Here is a 24,675-nt window from a genome sequence, read left to right as displayed (position 1 = left end):
GCATTGTGCCTCAAACTCTAAAGAGTGCCTAACACTTCATCTATAGTTAATGTTAACCTAAGCAGAAGCTGTTGAATATTTTGTTTCAAACCAAACTAAATATTTCATTTTGGGAAATTTTAATAAAAGCAAAGGAAATGAAAGGCTAATGTCACAAAAATATAGGAGGTGGTGGTACCACATGCTTTATACGCAACAGCCCAGTCGTTAGGCAACTCATCTGGGTTACAGAAAACCCAGGTTCAAATCTCTGCTCTAGAACGGGGACTTGAATCAGGTCTCCCCACTAAGTGCCCTAATTATTGGCTATTCAGGGGTAGAACTCACTCAGTCTCTTCAGTTGAAGCTGTCCTTTTTATAAAAAACAAATATTCTTTGGTTCAGGGACTGGAATCTATTCATCTCGTCTTCTGAGTGGGTGGTCTCACTATCTTTTTCTGGCCAAATGACTATTCAAGTATTTTATACAAAGTGGAACAGGTTCAACATGACAGTTGTAGAAAGACCCATTTGAGAACACCTAAAAGTGATGATTAAGGAATCCACTCAGGAGAGAGGCACCCTGGGTTCAAATCACTGCTTTAAAGTGGGTTTCCTACCTCCCAGCTGAGTACCTTAGCCACCAAGCTATAGGTTATAAGGGGAAACACTAACCTCCCCTCCTTCGGTTTTGTGAATAATACTTAAATCCCCTTGTGAGTCTAGTCCCCAAAATTTAAATGTTTCATTTTCATAATGTCAAATTATAAAAAAAAAATTTTAAATTCAGATGAAATGATTCACTGAAATTTACCTGAATTCACAAAATGTTTTGCTTGACCAGAATCTGCATTTTCAGTGATTTTTTTAAAGACTTTTCCTGATCTCATACTTTGACAAGTTTGGTGATTTCATTAACAGCCTCATCATTACAAGTTTTCACTCTTTCCCCAGTGACTTGGTCTTCACATGCAGTTTTTTTTATTGTATTTTTTAATTTCTTTCTTTGGGATGTGAGATGTTATAACATCTAGTTCGGGGGTTTTAATCTTTGTTAATATCAATAGTTTCTTGTTTTGTTAGTTTGTTTAGCAACTCTTTAAAGAGCTCCCCCAGTTGTTCTTTTCCATTGTTCAGACCTTTCCTGTTTTATCCTTAATAGGCCCTCCGGATGGTGTAAACTTGCCAGTTAGAATCCTGTTGAGTTGTTGAAGTATTTTACAGTCCCTTCTTTCAGCAGCTGCTTCAGTTTTTTTGGCAGTGTTACCTCTGTATTTCCTCTCATCTCTTCTAATGCTGATTTTTATTTCTTTCTATTATATTAAACACATTTTTGCTGCTGATTTTTCTGAAAGTGTTTTTGAGGCATTGATGTTTGCTTTGATTTGTTGCCTTTCTATCACACAGTTCCACATATCTTCACTAATCCAGACTTTAAGTTTGCTTGTCTAGAAACCAACCCGTTACTCTGCCATCTCTGATACTGTCATTGTGATAGGGTGTCCATCCTATACTGGACTGACAGGGGTTAAAGTGGTCAGGTAGGCCAGTTAACTCCACATTCTGCAGCTGGAGGAGGAGCCAGGAGCTAACTGAAAGCAGGCTCAGCTGGGCAGGAACAGGTTGGGCCTATAAAGCCAGGTAGCTGACAACAGAAAAGGGCTGTGGGTAAGAAAGGGCAGTCACTCCCTGGGAAGAGGGAGGAGGGTTCTGGAAGCTGGTACACCCAGAGAGAAGGGGAACCAGACTGGTAGGAAGCAGTCCAGGGAAGGAGCAGTAAGGGTAGAGAAAGGAAGCCCAGAGCTGCTGAGCTGAAGGTCCCTGAACTGGAATCCAGAGAAGAGGGCAGGCCTAGATTCCCCTATCAGCCACCATAGGCATGGCATAGAACTGAGGCAGTGAATGGGAAGACTTTCTACGACTGCTGGCGGACTGAACCCTGGAAGGGGGAACACTGAGTTACCTAGCCAAAGAGCTGAGTCATGAAGAGCACATTGAGGGGCTTGGAGCAAAAAGAACTGCAGACCAGAGTCAGAGCGAGGGCATGCAAACTGCGGAAGGGGATCTTGACTTTAAGAGCAAATCCCCAGAGTGACCAGAAGGAGGTGCGAGAGCCAAGCAGTGAGTGGTGCACCCCATGACAGTCATACAAAAAGGACCATGACATATCAATGCTGACTTTTTGTGGTGGATCTAAGTCTTGTAACACCATAAATATATGACAGATTTGGCAATTTCCTGCAGTACCATGACAAACCTTATTGAATTAAGTTAAACGTTACTGACTTAAGCTTAAGTATCTTAGGAGTTCATTTTATTAAAAATGCAACTGTTTATGCATTATTGTGGGATTGTATGTAACATCTCGGGGGGGAAAAGGGGAGACATGCTAATGTAAAGCCTTGGAAGTGTTATGAGATACAAAGACCTCTTTTTAAAAGTGCACCTCCCATTGGGTTATGCCAAAAACCCTGCATTTTGAAACTTTGCCCAGAGGAGAGGACCTCTGATGATCACTTGTTACATGGGGACAAGATCTGACTCCCAAACTCTATACAGGTGTGATTAACAGATTCACAAGTGCATAGGTGCTGGAACTAGGCTTGAAGTGGTTTTCATCATATACAGGGCTGACAGTTTGGTTCAGTGGCACCCAGCAGCCCCACTATACAAGTTATTCTAGCACAATTGCACAAGTGTGCTTGTTCTGAGCCAAGAGGGTTATGAACTTGTAACCACAGAAAAAAAAACATTGGGGCGGTTTGAAGGACTGATCACTGGCCAGAGCCTTTGTTGGAATTGGGGTGATCTCTGGTAAGCTTATTAGTATGCATGTGTGACCAGGTGCCTGGAAAGGCCACACTGAGAATACCACACTCAGGGCGAACTGCAAGAAATAGGGCAATCTCCAAGCTGGTGATTTATTCTATAATAAGATTCACCTAGTCAGTAACAGAATAGTTTCTGTAGCACCACGCTGGCTAACCAGAAGCCAAACACAGTCCCCGTTAGGCATTCCGGCCCTTGGTTCCCATCCAAATAGACAGGTCTAATATGCTGAGAGATTACTGAAAACCTAATTCACCATATGTGAGGTTCTTGCTAATCCTAGAGGATCAGACACGTACCCTTAGGTCCAGGGCTGGCTCCAGGCACCAGCCCAGCAAGCAGCTGCTTGGGGCGGCCAACGGAGAGGGCGGCATGTCTGGATATTCGACGGCAGGTCCCTCACTCCCTGTCAGAGCGAAAGACCCGCTGCCAAATTGCTGCTGAAGACTGAAGCCATGATGGTAGAGCTGCCACCGAAGTGCCATGGATCACGATCATGGCTTTTTTTTTTTTTTCCCTCCTTTTCGCTGCTTGGGGAGGGAAAAACACTGAAGCCAGCCCTGCTCAGGTCAACTCATATTTCAGATCTCACCCAAATATCATGCTGTCTGCCAATCCTTAGTAAAATAACTAAAGGTTTATTAATTAAAGAAAAGGAGAGATATAAATAGTTAATAGATCATATACATGTAAATGACTGCAAAGTCTCTATATCATATTTGTAGCAGTGATGGAATAGACTGCTGCCTTGTAAAGTCTCTCTGGTCCTCAGTCCAGAGTTCAAGATGCTCCTTTTAGTTGTAAATCTACAGTCCAGAGAATTAGGGCAGAAAAGAAACAAAATGGAGATCTCAGGTGTCTTTTATATCCTTTGCCAGGTGCCTGGAAATTTCCTGTCTCAAATAAAGCTCCCATGCATGGAAAGCTACTGGCCCAAGATGGAGTCTAGGGTCACATGAGCATACGTCCTTACATGGCTTGCTGAATGACCGGGGCGGGGGGGGGGCTATTGGCCCCCTGCTGTATGAGAAATCCTCATGAAGAGCTACTTGGGTGGGATGAGTTTCTTCTATGGCCCATTGTGAGATTGGAGAGTCCTTAATGGGCCATCAACACATAGCTGTCTAGCCTTTATGTAAATTTATATGGAGGGTATCTCCCAGGAACACAACATAGGTTTAAGATACAAGTACATAGCCAATATTCATAACTTCAAATACACAGATGATATATGGACTTAACCAGAACAATCTCTGAAGTATGATTATACTTTTCCATTGACATCTTACATGATACACTTTGTACAAGATTCATGGTAATTTTATAACAGTGGTAATATCAATGATATAAATGGTCATCTTTAATCATACAGCATCACAGCGTATAGGTATTCATTATTTTTAATATGTTTTCTCTGCAATGCTTTCACCTTAGGGATAAATGTACTTGTTTAGAAAAAGCTGTGTGATAACTGATAACTATGGCAGTTAAGCTGTTTACAGCCTTGTCACGGAGTTCCTGGGTGATGCTCTGGAACTGCTCCCTACAAAGCCAGTCAGGACTCTGGTGAAGTCTCCTCTCTGTGAGCAGACTGTCTCCAGGGCAAGAACCTCACATGGCTTTCACCTTCCTGGGTCTGACCTTGGAGCATTCAGCATCCTCTGCCCCTCCATGCACTTCCCACAGCGAGTCCACCCAAGTGGAGATCTGGGGAAGCCAGAGGGTCCTGCACCCCCACTTCGCAGTCAGACATGACTCAGCCAACCAGTAAAACAGAGGTTTATCAGATGACAGGAACACAGTCCAAAACAGAGCTTGTAGGTACAGAGAACAAGACCCCTCAGCCAGGTCCATCCTCGGGGGGCCGCAAGCCAGACACCCACGTCTGCACTCACTCCTCATCCCCAGCCAACTCCAAACTGACTCTCCCTCCAGCCCCTCCTCCTCTGGGCTTTGTTCCTTTCCCAGGCCAGGAGATCACCTGATTCCTTTGTTCTCCCACACCTTTAGCTATCCCTTTGCAGGGTAGAAGGGCCCCAGCCATTAGTTACCAGAAGACAGAGTGTCAGCCATTTGTGCACACTGGCCCTTTGCTCTGCAACAATCTCACCCCCTAGAGACATAAGAAATGCATAGGGGAAACTGAGGCACCCACACAGTATTCAGAGGAAACATTAAGAACAGTCCCACTTCATCACAAGCCTCTGATGAGAAGGTAAAATCAGTCCTGCTTAGGCAGTCTGACTTGCTGGGGAATTCACAGTGCAGGCAGGGAACCGTGCAGTCTGGAAAAACTCCAGTCAAGATGAAGAGAAATGCATGTCTCTGACCAGGAGGGTGATGGCTGGGGAGCCAGAAACCTAAGACTACATGCCCTTGCTGGGCTACAGAGGGGGAATACAGTCACAGGGGCCCTCAACTGTGACAATACATTCTTCAGTTCAATTTGAAATTGGTGCTGTAATGTCTTATCTGATGGCCTTTTGCTGTCAATTTTCTTGGTGCTTTTGTGTTTAGGTTTGATCTTCCATCTTGCGACCACAATTTGTGTGTGACTTCAAATGTCAGTTCCTCTGTATGTTCTGAAGTTCTGGAAAACTAATTAAGTTTCCTTCTAATGCACAGACAGTGAATCTGATTCCTGATCGTTTCATCTAGATAATTCTACGTTGATTAATGGATATCTTTCTGAAGAAACAGTGTTCCACCAATTACGAGCCATGATAGCAGGCACAGTTCTATTAGTTGTTTTCCATTCTGATGTTAGGAGCCAAGGCTGAGCTTACCCATTGCTTTCTCCACTCTATTGTCATCATCCCCAGTCTTGGCACTGAAGCCCCTTATTACTAAGCAGATGTCATGCTTAGGAATGTTATCAATTTGAGTTTGTAGACAACTGCAAAAGTGATCATTGATCTCATCACTGTAACTGTCTGGAGGTGCATAACATTGTATAAATGTCATTTTTACATATTGTGCACGAAACCTACCTTGGAACAATCAGTTATTTGTCTCCCACTCTATGAGCGATTTTTCTGCTTTGGAAGTCAATTAATATTTTTGTGTGTGGTAACCATTTCATCTCTGCAAATATATCATGATTTTATTTTCATTTTAGAATTGTTTTCTACTTATTTCTGTCCATTGATATTCACTTACTGCAAGAATTTCACATTTAGGTTTGTCCATATCTTTCATTATCAGCACTGCATTTTTTTGTTGTTGCAGCTATTGTTCTACCATTCCATAGTTAGTTTTACCATTAGTAAAGAAATTCTCAGTGCTCCCAGCACTTTGGCATGCTGTTTTCAGCAATTAGTTAGTAATTAGTAACTACTTAGGTTTCTATCTCTTTTTGCAGCTTGGTTGTTGGCATATCCTCAACCCCTAAACTGAAAGGCCAATAGACTGCTTTTCATCTGGTTCCTATATTTTGACCAGTCTAGCGTGGGTGTCCCTACCAGGAGTTAAAACTCCCTCTGGCATAGCTCACAGGGCCATTAGAACACACAAGCCTTCTCAACGTGTCAAGATGCAGTCCCCAGGGAAGGCTTTTAGCCTGTTTTAAATGGAAAACCCTACTGCAAACTAATACACAGCATTGTTAAATCCTCCTCTAAACAGAGGGCACAAACAAGGACTATGTACCGCTTAAGTCCCATAGATAGGGCATAAGGGGACTTTAAATGATGTATAATAGGCCTCCTCTGCATAGGGGTGAATTTCACCCAAGATGCCATAATGAAACGTTATTGCTTCATGCATTGAAAAATGGCTTTAAGGAAGGAATGATGAAGTAAATACTTTTGTCATGGATTATCATACTGGCAAGAGAATCAGCAAGGAAAAACTGTCATGTACACTATTTCCATTGAAATGGAAAACAGAAAAACTTCTGACAAAGTCTTTGAATTAGATGCAAGTCGACAAAGGAAAAAGAAATTTTTATGAAGCTCATCTGTCCAGCTGTTGGAGTTGTCCTGATGCTATAAACATACATGAAATGCCAGAATGTGTTAATACTAACCAGTAGTAACTTTTTGACAGGAACCGCTCTCTGATGTACCAAATTTTATTGCCACTGACTTTATTTAACTAGCTTCAGAATGGAAGAAAAGGAGGGATACTTTTTTTTCTTCTAAGGAAAGCTGTGCTCTGGATTACCTAGGATGACATGAAAAGTATAAGATTTTGGGGGGAAAAAAAGACATGAGGCAGAAATAGAGCAAGAGAAAGAAGTAATTGCTTTCTGGAATCTACATCGTGAAGTGGAAAAACAAGCATGCGTCTGACAAGCAAAAACAACTGACTTGGTACAGTTAGTTAATTCTACCAAATGTGCCATGACCATCTTTTCTATTTCTCTTCTTTATTTTCCTCAAGTCTATGGCCAAAAATCAATAGAAATAAAACTTGAGGAGATTATAGTATTACTTCAGTTTCTTTAATGATGGTTTTTTATATCTGGATTCTCTCTTATGCACAATACTGAGGAGAAAATGTATTGAGAAACAGAGGATAGAGGTTTTTGCTGCAATTAATCAATCAATCTCCCCGTGTGGGAATCTGGCATCTTATCTGAGCATCAGTTATATTAGCTAACTTGGTCTCACTTATATGAGATCACCAGCAACCAGCATAAATCTGGTGAGAGAACAATTGAAAGGAGCCTGATGAATAAGCTACATAATATGGCTTTGGTGTTCCCCACACATTCTCTCTCCTACTTCCATCCACAGCCCCCTGATTAACATTCACTCAACAATGTCTACAACATGGCAATAGAATATTAGTGTAGAAGAATAAGCAAATAAGGAGCACATAAAAAATAGAATCAGTTTGGAAGAGTTTCCACACATCAAGATATAGAAGCAACTGCACATGGGAAAAACATGTTTTAAACATATAGATTAGAATCCTGCAGCAGGCCTAGATCCCATAGGTCCCACAGAACTGGCTGCCATAATAGCAGGAGTGTGTAAAATGTACTTTGTGGGTGGGATTGGGTGGGCAAAAAAACAAACAAACAAACAAAACTGCACTAATTTTCAGGAACACACTAATTTTTTTTTAAATAAAGGTTTTAATACTTAAATCTTTCTATCCCTCATTTAAATTTGATATCTATTTTAACAGGAGTTGAAGTATTTTTATATGGTTTAAGCAAGTTTTTTTTATTTTTAGTGGTAAAAATTGTGTCTGAATTCTATTATATATATTATAACAGGCTCAGTGGAGAAGTACCATCTGATAGTATGTTAGAAGATGCCAATAGAGCCCTCATGACAATCCCTACTACCACCATAACTCAAACCAATGAACTGGTATACGCTACAGCCTCTAATCCTGGAGATGCTTGGCTACACGATCAAGAAGAACAACAGTATGTACCCACCCTGGAAAATGAGGTTGGAGGATAAGATCAAGGCGACTCGGAGAGAAGTTAGTCAGCTGGTGGAACTACAGAAGGGTGTAGAGATTAAGGATAAGACTCGGCTACTGAAAAAATACAAGGGCCTGACTCCATCTGAAGCCCTAGAGACTGCTAAACAAAGGCTCACGCACTGGCTACCAGGCTAAGGAGTACACTAGAGAGCAGAGGCCAAAAAAGTAATGCCCTGTTCTCCAAGAACCATCCAAGGTGTACTCCCAACTGCAGTGCAACACCACATAACAGCAGACACCAGCAGCAGAAAACTGAACAGTACTGGAAGAACATATGGGGAAAGAGAAGACTCACAACACACCAGTGCAAAGTGGCTGCAGGACCTGAGAACAGAGCACAGCAATCTCCAGAACAGAAACCAGTCACCATCACAGTAGAAGACATCCAGCAGCGGGACAAGAACATGAAGAGCTGGACAGCACCTGGACGACATGATCCACACCTACTGGCTAAAGAAACTAACAGCAGTGGATGAAGCTAGCATGGACAGATGAACCAGGCTAGCAGCGAGGCTCCACCCAACCTGCTAACAGCAAGGAGGACAGTGCTGATCAGAAAGACCCGCAAGGGGACAGAAACCTCCAACCTACCGGCCAAGAACCTGCCCTCCCACACATGGAAGTCCTCTTCAGGCATCATAGCTGGCCAAGCCTAAGGAACCATGGGCCAGTACATGAGCACAGCTAGAAGGGCATTGGGAACAACACCAGAGCTCAAAACACCAGTGTGCACATAGATAGAGCAGTCCCCAAGGACTCAAGTCTAGACGAGACCAATCTGAGCACAGCCTGGATTGACTACAGGAAAGCTACGACTCCCATGCCGCACACGGTGATCTGGAAATGTCGGCCTATACAAATCAACAGGACACTAAGGACCTTCCAGTCAAGAAATCAATGGGGACTACCGGAAGACAACACTAGAAGTCAACTCAAGGCAGCGTTGCACAAGTGGGCCATCAATGTTGGCATATTACCAAAGGTGATTGCATTGTCCCCGGCTGCTGTTCTGCATAGGCTTAAACCCCCTCAGACAATATAATCACAAGGACTGGATACGGGTTACAGGTTCAGGAGTGAACACCTCAGCACCTCCTCTACATGGATAACAATCAAGCTGTGGCAGAATAACGAGACATCGACTCGCTAATCCACTGAACGGATCTACAGTGAGGAATCAGAGGATGTCATTCGCACTGGAGAAGTGTGCCGCCGATGGGTAGTGAAGCGAGGGAAGGTAAGTCAAGACTGATGGGTGTGGAACTATTCAGCAGGCCACATAAGCGACATAACAAACCAGCTACAAGTACCATTGCGTCCCACATGTCACTGGAACCATGAGGAGGAGGCAAGGAAGACAGCACATCCAAGTATCACAAAAGCGTAAGACAGTCCTGAAGAGCCGACTCAGTGGGAAAGAACAGATACTCCATCCGGATACGCCCGCCCGTCATCAGATACCCGCCGGTATAGTTGAGCGGCCAAAGGAGGACATGAGGGCTTGCCCGATGTTGAAAACCGGAAGCTCTACAATGCACGGAGGTTTTCCACCCCAGCCAACAGCCCAGCAGACTGATACACAGCCGAAAAAGGCGGTGCGGGCTTGGGTGAGCATCAAAGCCACTGTCCTGGATGAAATCCCGAACATCCAAGATAATTCAGTAGAGGCCCCCAAGAGATGAGCTGTGAGAGAATGCTGAGGCCAGCAGCAGACATGGGAGGAAACAAGCAGAAGAAAAGTGGCCATGGCAAGACAAGACCTCGTGCATGGAGTACAATCGACAGATAGCTGAGGTAGGCTGACATTGGGGAAATCCTACCAATGGCTGGAAAGGGCTGGACTAAAAGAAAGAAGCAACTGAGGCACTGATCATAGAGCAGTCACAGGAACATGGCACTGAGACACCAGATCATTGAAGCAGGGTCTACCCACACTAGAGAACCAAGGTAGGCAGACTGTGCAGAGGAGGGCCTCAGGAGACAGTCCAACACATGAGAAGCTGGAGAAGTACCAGGGCCTGAAAGAGGAACTAGAGAGGATGTGGAAAGTGAAGGCCAAAGTGGTCCCAGTGGTGGTAGGAGCACTCAGGGCTGTGACTCCTAAGCTGGAGGAGTGGCTCCAACAGATCCCATGAACAACATCAGAGCTCTCTGTCCAGAAGAGTGCAGTGCTAGGAACAGCTAAGATACTGCGCAGAACCCTTAAACTCCCAGGCCTCTGGTAGAGGACCTGAGGTTGAGGAAGACACATACCACCCATAGGGGTGAGAGGGGAATTTTTTTATGTATATATATATATATATATACACACACACACACACACATACACACACCCACCATGGTTTTGAGGATTTTTTTGTTGTATTTTTAGTAGCATGGGGAAATCTGTCTCTCTTGCAGGATCAAAGGTTTTTGCAGGTGGGAGTGGGATAAAAAAGGAAGAAACAATGCGGGGGCGCGCAGGAGTGGGACTGGGTATTGTGGGGCAGGACGGGAACGGTATTAAAAAAAATATAGTCACTCACAGGGCTCTAATACAGACACAACAGAGTAAGCATAGATACAGGTTGGCCTCGCTCTATCCTCATTTTCAACATTTTAAAGTTCTTGATATTTCCTAATATAGAATGAGACCCTTCTTCCTATTGAATAAGGAAGAAGCTAAGAACAGGGGAGGCTTTATTGGCTTGTTCTGCTTTTGCATTGGTTTTTGTTTGTGAGACCCCACTGACTTCAGTGGAATTATATGTAATTTAAACTGGGATGAGATCAGAACCAGATCCTACAAGCCCAGCGAGAAATTGCAATGAGAAGGTATATTAGAAACAGTTGCACAAGTGTAAAATCATATTCCATACAGCTATGCGTCATGTTGTACTCTATGATGAAAAGTCTGAGAATATTATGCCAACTTCTGTACAAGCAAAGTCTTGGAAATATGTATCTGGCAGCAGCTGTTTAAGAAGGCCATGTAATGCCAAGTGGAATACTACTATATGAAAAGCTTTGGAATTAGGCATTGGAAACTGAGTACTGTATAGGCATATTCCATTACATGGGGATGCTTGGATGTTTCTGTGTATAGAGATCTTTCCACAGGAATATCAGCATTTAAATTAAATTGGATGTCACTTGGAACCAAAGATAGCCAAGACTGCTATACTAAGTGTAAGAATACATATTACATTAAAATTTTCCCAGAGGCATTTGGTCTCACTTAAGGCAAAGGGGAGAAATGGTTCCAATACCCAGCTGGAACAGAAAAAAGGCAAGGTGTGAAAGCTTCAAGTACCGCTTATACATTTATCCTACCAAGTGGGCAAACTGCTTAAAACTTCCAACATGGACTGTTCATTCAAATAGTATTTAAAGCCTTTTGTTGTGTTGGTTCTTTGAGAGTGTTACCTTTGTTCATATACTTGTTGTGTAGGATATATGTTCTGACCTTTGATTTGAATTAAGAAATTGATTCTCTCTCTAAGTGACAGCAAAAGAATGGATAAATCATTATAAACACATTGCAACCACAATGGAAATGCCATAAATATTCAACGAATAGTTAATATGGCCTGATTGTCAAAAATACTGAGCAGCCACAGATCTCAGATGTCTGTAGAAACAGCAGATGTTTAACACCTTTGATAATCAGGCCACAATCCTCGCACTTCCTCCTTCACTAATGATTAAAGTTGAACTGAAAACAGTTTTCCCATCCCACAAATACTTTCATGTTCAAAATTTGTCACTACCTCAAATAAGGACAAAGTCGAACTCTTAAGTATTCATGAACCAAAAAAACAAATTTTGTTTTGTGTCAATTATTTTGAAACATTGTTCGACCTTTTTCTTTTAACTCTTTTAGCTTACATAGTGTAAATTTCACTATGGACCCTTCTTCAGTCTTCTGGGACCTCCCCTGTAATCCATGAGTTTGTAAATATTATTGCCAGCGGTACCAAGATTTCCTCAGCTAACTCCTTCAGTACTCTAGCATGAATAGCATGCAGCTCCACTGATTTGAATTCATTCAGATTGGTTATAGACTCATAGACTTTAAGGTCAGAAGAGACCATTATGATCATCTAGATCTCTGATGTGTTCTTTACTTATCCTGATCTGCACCCTTCCCCTTTATTGTCTACGGTAACTTCGCTAGTTGTCTAGGCACCTGTAATTCTGAAGCAAAGGAGGCTTTGAGCAGCTCTGCCTTCCTATCATCTTCTGTTACTGGCTCACCTTCTCCACTGAGCAGTAGACTCACACACCACCCTTGATCCTTCTTTTTTGTCTGACATATTTGAAGAACCTCTCTGTTGTCTGTAACATTTCTTGCCAGATGTAACTCATTCTTTGCCTTGGCTTTCCTGATTTTTGTACCCACATACTTGCACTATTCCCATGTATACTTTCTTGGTAACATGCCCTTCCTTCCATTTCCTGTATGTATCTCTTTGTACAGACACATCGGCCTCCTGTGGTGGTTCTTATCTTTCCTGTGCAACACTGCATCAGAATAACTTGCTGTTGAGCCTCAAGTATTACATCTTTTTACGAATTGCCAACTCCTTTTGAATAACTCCACTTGACTGATATAAGCGACAAATGCACTAGTAGAAATTTAATTTCTTTTCATTTTATTTTGCAAATATTGCTGCTTTGTCTCTTGATAATTAAAAAAAACCATGACAGGTCCTCAAGCATTCAAAATTCTAATCAGTTTAAATAGATGGAGGTTCCACACTATTGCGAGGTTAGAAAGAACAATAAGTTATTGTATACAACGCCAAAATACAGAGAAAGAAAACATCTGAAGATGTTAAAAGCTAACCTAATGGAAAGTAGTAAGCTATTTTATTTTGAATAAAACAATAAAGTTGCTCTAAAATTATTATACCTAATATCTTGTAAACATTTGATATTTGCCTTTATTTAACCTAAAGCCAACTGTATAGTATTATACGCCACTGCTCAATTTAATAACAAAAGGCTTTATATGCTAAGAGCCATCTGTTGCAGTGAAATTCATTTTCTAAAATCTAGAAAAAAATAAAAATAAAACTAAGGCTTTGTCAATTATATGCCCATAATAAAGTATGAGTCAGCTTAAAGGATTTTAGCATAGGGATACAATTTACATTGGAGGTGGTCCAATAAGATTTTTCTCTGGTGTAGCTGAACATATTCTAAATATGGCTATCCCAGTGACTCAATGTGATAAAAACTTTCTCAAATGAGAGAGAAAAATGTCATTATAATACAGTCTTTTCATGCTGAAAGTGTCCTCTAGTAATTTTTAATACCGTATTTCACAAGTTTCTATCGCAAAGATTTTTCCTTGCATTTGTATGGTGAGAGCACGAATGCAATCATATGGCAAACTGAGTGTTGATTACAAAAATAAAAGGAGCCTGAAAATTCTTCCCACACTATAGTGAACAATGTATCTCTAGATGCTCTGAATTAAGGCATTAAAGGGTAAAGCCAGCACCCACTTCCACAGCTGCTGAAGCTCCGATGCAGCTCAACTGGTGTGGTTCCACTGTGTTAGAAGGGGGCAGATTTGAAGAGGCTCTTTAAAGTTTGCACAGTTTTGCACATATGAGGCCAAGCTCAGAAGGGGTTCCTATCTGGCAATATGTAGGGTGTGGGTAGAGGAGAGGCAGAGTGGGCCCAGAGGATATGCATCAATCCTCCAATCACCTTCTCACAGTGGGTCTACATTAGAGGTGCAGAAGAAAATTGCTTCACTTATTGAACTATGCAGCCTGTAGGGGTGGATGCCTCTCCTTTTCCCTGCACAACTTTCCAGAACCTAGTCCAGCTATTCAGGCTTGTGGCTGGGTTGAAGATTTGGCCCTAAATATATAGGTCATACATTTAAAGAAATGTAACTAAAAATTATAGGTAGTCTGAACCAGTTTTGCAAAAGTCAGGTATCCACTCAAACCTTAAAGGTATATTCTAATGCTTGGCACTAGTAACAACAAAATGAGCATGCTTTGGTGTACTTTTTGTAGTATTTCACAGTCCTTTTACTTTTTCAATGGTCTTTTAGGTACAGCTGCTCATTCCCCCTTTTGGATGTCTCTAAGGTCAGTAATGAAATCAGACTCCCCACTCAAACCAAAACATATACATATTTAACAGAGTACATATTTAAGACAGAACACTTTGGGATAATATTATCCCGTATATAAAACAGCATTATAAAGAGTGTCATGCACATGCCCAGATTTTTTGGAAGAGTTTGCATGGGTTCTGTGGTTTATTGGAGCTTCTGTTGCTGAGTATTGATACCTGTATCTCTTCCACTTCCCATTTTGATCTAAGTTGTTAAAGAGTTTGAGGTTGTTGGCTTGGACATCAAGACATGAGCCTACTTTTATAGAAGAACACTTTTTAAAACTCTGAGCCTAGGTAAATAAATACAGCAGCAGAGAAACTGTCTCTTCTACCTCTAGCATGAAGAATCTGGATCTGAGTTTGAAATAAATGACAATTTCAACATCTCAGAAATAGTTCATAAAAAGCTGAACACTATATTTTATTCCTTACCCAGAACAGAGAGCAAGCTGGAAATTAAGGTCTGTAAACTAATGGGTTTGAAAAGTAGAGTGTGGGCTTAAAACTTCTCTCCACAATAATTTATTTACTGTTGCAGCTGAGAAACAAGAAATATCTAGAACAGAGAGGTAAATAGAGAATAAGGTCAGAGTTCAGAATCCTGAGGTTTTCAGGAATTCTAGCGTGAACTGAATCATGCTACTTTGTCTTTTTTATTAAACGGACAGCTGACTTAATTGATGCTACTTGTTGGTTGAAAAGGTTAGAAGAGTACCTCCTAGAAGCTTCCGAAACTATTTACCCTACATCTTGATCCATGTTCTGTTATGAATGAAATCATCATGCATCTTCAACTGCCTCACCTGCCTTTAGCTTCCAGTTAAGGCAGTTTGGTTTTCCAGAAAAAGAAATACAAAAGGAAGTCCAACAACATTTTAACTCTCTAAAACATCCTTAAAGTTCTTCTATAAACATATGTTTAATAGTATAGAATACAAGACTGGTATGCTGCAATAAAAAGTTTTAGGAGCACACATTTGGGCTGCACCATTCATTCCTGATTAATGTGTTTATTCCAAATTCATGCTGATTAAACCTCTATACTATACTCAGGAATGTATGCAAGGTGTTTGCAACAAACCAGTACAGTATACATTAAAAACTATACAGCAGAAAATGAATGAGAAGAAGAGCTAGAGGGGTGGTATTTACACATCAATAATATTTACAAAACCAGACAATTTATAGGCAGAAATAGAAGCCATGAAAGGGTCTGCATTGCAGATCCACACCTTGGAAATGTATTTCAACACACCCATACTTCTCTTACAAAGATCGTGGATTACTCAAGTTTTACTCAAGAGATGTAGATTGTAACACAGATTACATTGAAGAACGCATTGTCAGCCTGAGAAAATGGGACTTTAAAAGATGCATCAAAGGGATTGCAATGGAAAAGGATTTACTATGATTGTGTAACTGCGATTAATATTAAGCATGCATTTTTTACTAATACAGAAAAAAACTTTTTTGAGCTGGCCACGAATTTTTTGTCAATCCTTTCTTCTGTGGGGAAAAAATAAAAATAAAAAATATTTCATTCAAGATTGATGTGACCCAAATTGAAATATTTCAGTTTGTTGAACTGAACCAAAATGTTTTACTTCAAGTCAGTTCAACATTAAAGTGTATTTCTCTGTTCTGCGCATCACTTCCTGGGAGTTGTAGTTCAGGCCCCCATTCTCTCCTATGGGCTGGGCTTCCTGGCTGGACTACATTTCCCCTGATGCACCAAGCCGCACAGTGCATCATGAGTAAGGCTAAGACTTTGTCACGGATGTTTCTAGTAAAAGTCAGGGACAGGCCATGGGCAAAAAAGAAAAATTCACGGAGGCCGTGACTTTTACTAAAAATGTCTGTGACAAAATGGGACTCTGTGGGTCCCCACACCACGTGAAGTGGGGCAACTGTGCAGGGACTAGGAGTTGCCTGCAGCATCTGGGGGCTGTGGGATACCCTTGCTGCCTGCAGCTCCGGGGGCCTCCATGCTGGCCGCTGGTTCCCATAGCTCCCATGGGCCGGGAATGGTGAACTGCAGCTACTAGGAGCTTTGGGGGTGGGGGCGTGCCTGCAGACAGTCAATGTAAACAAAATGTCTCGCGGCCCACCAGCAGATTACCCTGATGGGCCACGTGCCAAAGCTTGCCAACCCCTGATCTGTATAGAACTCCTACATGTTTTACAACAATCTGGTTCCCTAACAATAGGTCATACTTGTAGAAGTATGTATTTGAGTGTCAGTTGTGCTAAAAATCTTGTGCTAATATATTTAAAAGTTAATATTTAGTAATCCTCATTTTTAAGAAGTTTCATTTCCACAATCTCTCTTAACAGATCCAAACTCTGTGCCATACAGGCCTGACACTACCACAGTTTGGGCCTAAGAAGCTGTAGACCTACACACTAAGCAGTTGGCTGTGGACCAATCTCTAACTGCATCTCATTTGCCTTCCAATAATTTCTGTGGTGTTGCCAATATAAGTGAGAAAATTAGACAGATACAGTGAGATACTCACTTTTTGCCCTTTTACTCCACTGCAGTCACATTTTCCACAGCCAGAACAAGCCTGTAAATTAAAGAAAAAGGAATTAAAGTCTTGCATTTGGTGACAATTGCAATACATAACGAATAGTTGACTAAGAGGTGCGGACATCATACATATTAAAAATACAGCTGCCCAAAAACACAACACAAAACACTGGCCAATTAACTCCAATGACGCAGCAATATTAGGTTAGTATTTACGTTTCTTTTCATTTTCTCCATGTTATTTTGCTTAAGATAGTAGATAAAAGTACACTTTCATGCAAACCAATTGTTTCAGCTTTTACCAGAAAACTATTCGTTAGCTTTGAATCTTTATTTCTTGGCATGCCATTTAAAAGTGGCTGACTTCTAACAGGATGTATGCTCACTGCGCATCTGGTAAAATGAAGGTCTCATTTTAGAACTACATAAGGATGCTTGGACTTACCACTGTCTGTGTTCAGAACATTCAAAAGTTTGACAATGTTAAAGAAAAAGGACAGTCTAGTTTTAGAGCCTGATCTGTAATCTATGATCTTGTTAATAAATGGCTGGCACTCTGTAAATGTGTCTCCTTAGTTTGAGGATGAAGGGATTGTGTAACTAAGTTTTTTTTAATGGTTAATTTTCTACTATTAACAGGGAAAATGGCACATTTACAGAATGTTTAATGCTTTTAGAAAGGCAGAGCATTTTTGTGCCTGTACAGTAAACTACTGTCTATTAGGCTTACTAATATTAGTTCCCTGAAAAATATAAGTGTCATTAACAGTATTGTGATAATGGTAAGACAATATTTTCAACAGGAAACTAAAACACTGTTCTCATCACTATAGTAAGTTATCTCCAGATGAACTTGTTTATATATTTTATGAAGTTAAATCTGAACAATAGCCTCCAAGACAGTAAGCTGTTCTTAATTTCACATACTGGAAACAGAAACAACTGGCAATATTTATTGGCATAGCAGTGACTAACTCCGCAGATTCCAAGCCTGTTTCTTATATTTACTACTTTTATGTTGTTTTCATTATCCCTTGTTTTTTTATAGCCTCACCACCATTTAACTCACTCAATCTCTAAAATACAAAGTAGTCTCAATTTATTAATAGCATATTGATTGCATTGATGGCATTAATATAAAGCAAAAAATTAGTAAAAATATGTATCAACCTTAAAATATTTTAAAGATAAACTTTAAAGCAAAGAAATGTAACACTTTGACAGGCTATACAAGCCCTTCAGAGCTTGATATGAAAACTCTTTAGGACAGAACAATTGTGCTGGGTTTTCTACACTAGACAAACCACTACCCTCTTTACCAAAAGTTCAGGGAATGCTGAAAAGCAGCCAGTTAATGCTCCCATAGAAGCTCCAAGCTTCAAAGTGTATTCTGACAGATTCTAGCTAAGGCATAGGAGTTCCTGAGAGGGGAAACCCTCGAGAGCTGGCAGGTGGGAATTCCTTCTCATTATATCCCAGCTGAGGAAAGAAAGCTGAGCAGCATTATTGACTTAGCTAGTCAGGACTTTACATGAAACAAACCTTATAAAATACACTGTGAAAAAGTGTCATCTCCCCATCCCCAGCAGAGGGAAATAAGGATGTGCTCTGAAATTACAGATGCTTGAGTAGAAGAATTTCACATAGATAGTATCTACTAAATCTTTCGTTTGGTTACATGAGCTGGAGAATATGGTTTGGGAGATGCTTTTATCTGAGTCAGTGGTAACTAAATGCATACAATTTCTAGGACATAATCATTAAGGGCCAAATCCTCTTCACAATGCAAGGTCAAACTAGCATGGTGGTGTCTAAGGGAAGGGGTAAACAAGGCATGCTGTTGCACTCTGGCTGCTAGTTAAAGGATTATGGCTGCATTGTGTCACCAAAGCAATTGAATGCAAGCAGAGCATACAAATGAGTCTTTTTTTCCCTTTTGCCCTTGCTGGTTGTGAAGCACCAGAGGAATGGTTCTGTGGCTGTAATAGCCGCTGAAGTTGCTATGTCTTTGGTGCATGGGAAGAGTGATCACTGAATGTATGTTATTGCAGAAACACTAACCCACCCGGATCCTAAGCTAAAGAAACATGGAGCTGTTCTCAGCGGCAGTTATGGAGGGCACATCTCCCGCCTGCATTCCCAGAATACGCCCAACTCCCTCACGCCAAACCTACCCTGATTCCACTCTCTTCCAAGTTCTCAGCACTGATGGGGAACTAAAACTAAAGCATGTAATCCATCAGAGGGGCCAAACAGATATTGCTACTCAAAGTTAAATAGGAGAGCAATATTTTCCCTGGGCAAATATGTCCATTTAAAAATTAAACAGATTAAGATTCACTTACTCACATGGAACACTTAGTGGTAATTTCAATTTATCTGCCAGTTTTTGTAAAGCTGAAGTTTTTTGGTGTTTTTTTTTTTTAACCCATTGAGTTTGTTCTTTTCTCTGACAACCTTCTTCCCCTCTCCCTTCCGTCCCCTGCCGTATTCAAGCAAAACCCAAAGTGTTTCTCTTAATAATGATTTTTCAGCATTCCACTACTACATTATATTAGAAATAAAGACAAGAAAATCAACACTGAGTTCAATGAAAGTAAAACATATACGGCAGGGAGAAAATTGGGTTCAGTAACTTTAACAGCTCATGCTCAGCAGGGAATTGGTTTAATCAAAGAGAAAAGTGCCTCCTGAAGTACCAACATTACTGGCCAAAGCACCTGATCTCTCTTCCTCCTCTCCGCACTCCCCCTCCACCCGGCAAAAAAAAACCCACTAGCTCTCCCATTTCAAGTACTGACCTTACTTGACCCCGTTTAGGTTGTCAGAACTGCTGCGATCACTGAGGAGGATGCATGGCTACACGTCATACTTCCTTATCCAGCATCATTTAGAATGTTATCAGTAAGATCAACATATCCCTTTGACTCAAAAGCATGTTTTAATAGCACCTGGTAATGTGATTAAAGTTAAAGTGCATCTGATTCATTATAAACATCTGTTTTCAAGTTAATCTTTAAATGTTGCTACGGGGTGTCTAATATTTTACATGCCCGGGTTTAGAAAATAATTATTACTTTTTTAAAAAAAATGGGGGGTTATTTTTAAAATCAGAATGGCTAAAAGAAAAGATTTATGGTTTGAGATATGTTTGTGTGTTTCTGAAAATAAACCACCTTTCCTGCTAAACTGTTATTTAACTGATTTTTAAAGATTTTTAAAAAATTTAAAATATTTAACACAGAAATATAGTTAGGAGAACTGGAGAATTGTGAACAGTAAGTATTTCTCATTAAAAGTTTAAGGACTTATAGTAGGCACAGTTACTGGGCATTTGCAGATCAGCCTATAAAAAGCTTCCAGAGGCAAATTTTATCTTTCTGAAATATACAGTATAATATAGTTCAATTATTTCAGCAGATCTCTGTGTTCTGTAAGGACAGCAAGGTTTCTGCTAGTTTTGGTCCTTTGATTTGCACAGTTCTGTGTTTGGCCCTGCCCGGGGGTGGGGAAGGGGAGTGAGCCTTCTATATACTTCTAGCAAACAAGGTTTGCATTTAATTCAGACCTCTGCTTATAAATATATAGGATGAGGTTCTCAAACTTCACTGCATCACGACCTCCTCCTGCTAACAAAAATTACTACATGACCCCAGGAGAGAGAACCGAAGCCTGAGTCCACCTGAGTCCCGCTGCCCGAGGCAGGGGAGCCAAAACCTGAGCCCCACCACCCTGGGCAAGGGACCAAAGCCAAAGCCCAAGGGCTTCAGCTCCAGGCAGGGGGCCTGTAATCTGAGCCCCATCACCCAGGGCTTCAGACCTGGGATGTGGGGCTCAGGCTTCAGCTTCAGCCCTGGGTTCCAACAAGTCTAACACCATTAAAAGAAGGTTGCAATCCACTTTAGGGTCCCAAGCCACGGTTTGAGAATTCCTGATATAGGTCTATAACAAAATGTTCTGTTAGCCCAGAATACAGCATACTGCAGGCAAAGTGTAGCACTTCACCAGAAATTCAGTGAGGTATTGTAATTCAGGAAGGCACAGTTCCTCCCTGAGCAGACTACAGTGAACTGGACTGTGTAAGCTTATGCAGCCTGCTAGCTGGCTGTGCTGGTAGCAGGCCTTATGATATTTGGGACTGTGAGGGGTCTTCTCCCTCATAAAAGGTAGAACGAGTTAAGTTAGATTAATTAACTTGATAGGCTGCACCTGAGGGAGAGACAGGGCTTGAGAGACTGATTGATGAGGTAACTCACTGAGAAGGATCACTCGGGGTGGAATAAAGCCAGAAAGTTGGAAGTTAAAAGGGGATGTAGGGGAAGTAGTCTGCAGTCATTCCCTGAGAGAGGTGTCACTGGACTGGAACCCTGAGTACAGGGTGGGCATGGGGGATTCCCCTACCTGACACTGGGGAAGTGGCACAGACTGGGCAATGGAGCTGAAGGCTGCCTGGGTCAGTCGGCTGATAGGATTCTGCTAAGGGAGGACTATAGTGCCCTGGCTGGTGGCAAGGTGTGTGAACAAGCACCAGAAGATGGTGTCAGACATAGAAAGAGCGAATCCCCAGAGCAGCCAGAAGGAGGTGCCCTAGCGGTGAGTGGACCCAGGCACTTTGAAAGACTGAGAATTCTGACAAAGTTTTGTTTTTATCCAACCTTAACTTGAGGAACCCTGGCAAAGATGGCCACCACCTACCATGTCAGTGGCATTGAAGCCAGGGTGTTCTCAGGGAAAATGGGAGGGATAGGTTGGGGATGGAGTATGTGGAGGTGCAAAGATGGGACTGTTGGGGCAGGAGGGAGGGGAATATGCTAGGAAACTCAGAGGTGAGCTCCAGACGGTTCGCAGGAACCGGTTGTTAAAGTTAGAAGCCTTTTTAGAACCAGTTGTTCCAGGACAACCGGTTCTAAAAAAAGCTTTTAAATTTAACAAAGGCTTGGGCAGCTGTCCACCTGGCCCCCAGCCCCAGCTCACCTCCCCCATCTCCTCTGAATGCCCCGCCCTCCTTCTCCCCCTTCCCTGCTTCCCACGAATCAAATGTTCGCGGGAAGCCTGAAACAAGCAGCAGGCATGGCGCGCATGGCCCAGTCCGGCTCCACCTGGCCCTGGCCGAGTGCCCCAGCCAAGCACCCCCGGCTCGGGCTGGTGCCGACCGAGCGGCTCCAGTCCAGGCCAGCCCGGCGAGTTGGGCCCCAGGCAGTGTGGTAAGGGGGCAGGGAGGGGGTGTTTGGTGGGTTGTAGGGGGGGTGGATAGGGGTCAGGACAGTCAGAGGGCAGGGAACAGGAGGATTGAATGGGGGAAAGGGTCCCGGGGGGCAGTCAGGAAGAAGCAGGGGTTGGATGAGGCGGTGGGGGCAGTCAGGGACAGAGAGAAGGGGTGGTTGGATGGGGCAGGGGTCCCAGGGGGCTATCAAGAATGAGAGGAGGGGTTGGATGGGGCAGCAAGGGGCAGTCAAGGAACATGGAGAATTGGATGGGGCACGACCCCCTTGTGAGGTGAGGAGGAGGGAGCCTGTTAATATTTTGGCAGCTCATCACTGAGGAAACTGAATAGGAAACTCCTGAGGGGCCTGAAAATATAGTGAGCAGTATGTCAACTAAGGGGGCTAAAGGGGAATGTGGCAAGCAGAAAGAGACTAAATGGTATAGAAGGGAAGAAATAGGATGTGGCAGAGAGGTAGAATGTACCCTACACGCAGAAGCTGATTAACATTTCCTGGGGCCCTGGGCCAAAGCAAGTGGGGGGCCCTACCCCACTCATTCCGACTGCAGCCCCACCCCCATTCCACCCCTTCCACCTGCAGCCCTGCCCACAGCCCCAGAACCTTTTTTGCCCCTTTCCCAGAACCTACCTCTATTTTTTGCCCCTTTCCCAGAACCTACCTCTGTTCAACCCAGGGTTCCCCCCTCCATTCCACAACTTCTTTTGCTCCTTTCTCCCCCCTGCACTGCAGTCCCAAGACCAGAGAGTGAGAGCTCTTCCAGTCCCAGAGCAGCAGCAGGAGTCCAGGTGTTGGGGTTTCCTCCATAATCCCCCACACTTCTGTGAGGGACCAGGGTTGGAGCACTGGGGCTTCTCCTGCTCCACCTGCCTCGTGCTTTTACCAGAGAGTGGGGTTGGGTGCAGGGGCTTCCCCTATCACCCCAGGGCTTCTGTCTGGGTCGGAGCGAGTGCTGGAAACTTCCCTTGCTGCCCAGCAGCTTCTGCCTGGGACAGGTGGACAGTGCTGGGGCCTTCCCCTGCTGCCCCGCAGCTTCCGCCAGCGATGGGTCAGGGGACACTGGGGGATGGGGGGGGATTCCCCTGCTCTGCCTACTCAGTACTGTTCTGGGGAGCGGTGTCAGAGCACGGGGGCCAGAGTCCCCCAGTTGGCCAGGGCCCCTGGGCAATCTGCTACTGCCTACAGGCCTTACCTATGCTGGCAATGGTGTGTAGGGTACAAGTAGCTACTATCTGCTGTGAAAAGCAGGTTGCATCCACACTGCTGCATGTACCTACACATGGCAGTGCAAGACTCAGGCAGGGGAGGCACAGGGGAAAGGCTCTGACAGTTCCTTGTTGCCTCTCCCCTGCCAGAGCCTCTCCCTGGTGCTGGAGCCTTTCTTTGGAGCAAGGAAAGGGTCTGGAAGCAGGGAGACAGCGGGACTGTAGATACAGGAGGCTGCTTGTGCATGTAGAGCACTGTGTAATATACATAGCTACAAGGTTCAGGTGTGTCTTTACTTGCCTAAGCGGTGCCTCACTATCTATGCTGCTATTTATAACAATGCTGGGGGGCATGCAGAGTATGTACAATATGTCCTGCTGTAAGTGTAGACATAGCTGGAGGCTGAGGGGAAATGGGGGAGGGAGGAATGTGGAGGACAGGTGGGAGACAAGAGGCTCTGGGGAGGTGTAGCAGTATAATGTGAGTGGAAAGCTGCCTCTCCTGTTGACTGAGGGAACAGCAGCTCTTCACTCTCAAAGAGACAGGCGATGGTAAATGGAAGAGCCTGCAAGCAATGAATTGAGAAGCCTCCATTTCTGTGTATGTTTTTAAGGCTGAATTTTGAAAGTGAAATGGTCACATCTCATGCGGGCAACTTCACTCCACAGGAAATCTTTAAGCCAACCTCATGACCCGCCACGGGGGTGGTGGAGAGGGAGGTGTGTGTCTTGGTTTTTGAATGTTTGGGATGGACAATACTGACAGGCATGTGAGAGGACAAAGTTCCATCTCAACTCCTACCCCTCCTCTTCGAAGTCATGTGCACTCCTGGGACTGCACTGAGGTGCAGTCAATGCTTTCCTATGCCAGGACTAACTGTGAATGGTGCTTGTGCAGGAAGCTCAAGTTGGGGGTCGGAAGTGGGAAAGAAGGCTCCTTGCTGGTCTTTGCTCTTTTCTCATGTAAGAGTCAGCCACAATCTGGTGCTCTGGCTTGGCCAAACACAACACAGGCCATCATAAATTGGATGAAGATTCATCAGTCTTCATATGAAACTGCAGCTTCTACACAGCTTAGTGCATCTAGAAATGTTATAATATTTGATACTACTTGTTTCATCTTATTCCTGACTGTTACACACTAGTCACAAAATACTTATAAACCCAGAAACAGAAGAAGTTTACTATAATATATATATAGTATTATTTTGTATAAGTATTTCCATTGTGTTGCAGTCTGTGACTGTTCTGCAATGAATCATATTTGCAAATCATCTAAGTAATCCACCAATTTATACTGAGAATTTATTAAAGATATTATCCACCATTCTATTTCACAGAT

General features: G+C 42.8%; 1 protein-coding gene across 1 annotated transcript in view; it reads right to left on the bottom strand.

Annotated features, from left to right (window-relative positions):
- The window catches only part of COL4A1 (collagen type IV alpha 1 chain), a 255,736-nt gene that overhangs the window by 147,839 nt on the left and 83,222 nt on the right, over nucleotides 1-24,675 (bottom strand). Inside the window, exon 2 of the mRNA XM_075061481.1 lies at nucleotides 16,893-16,943. Within this exon, the coding sequence (XP_074917582.1) occupies nucleotides 16,893-16,943 (51 nt within the window). The remainder of the gene's footprint in view (nucleotides 1-16,892; nucleotides 16,944-24,675) is intronic.

The sequence above is a fragment of the Chelonoidis abingdonii genome, chromosome 1, assembly GCF_003597395.2.
Source record: "Chelonoidis abingdonii isolate Lonesome George chromosome 1, CheloAbing_2.0, whole genome shotgun sequence".
NCBI classification, from domain to species: domain Eukaryota; kingdom Metazoa; phylum Chordata; order Testudines; family Testudinidae; genus Chelonoidis; species Chelonoidis abingdonii.
Note: the sequence above shows the minus strand (reverse complement) of the source record. Positions and strands in the feature narration are given on the sequence as shown.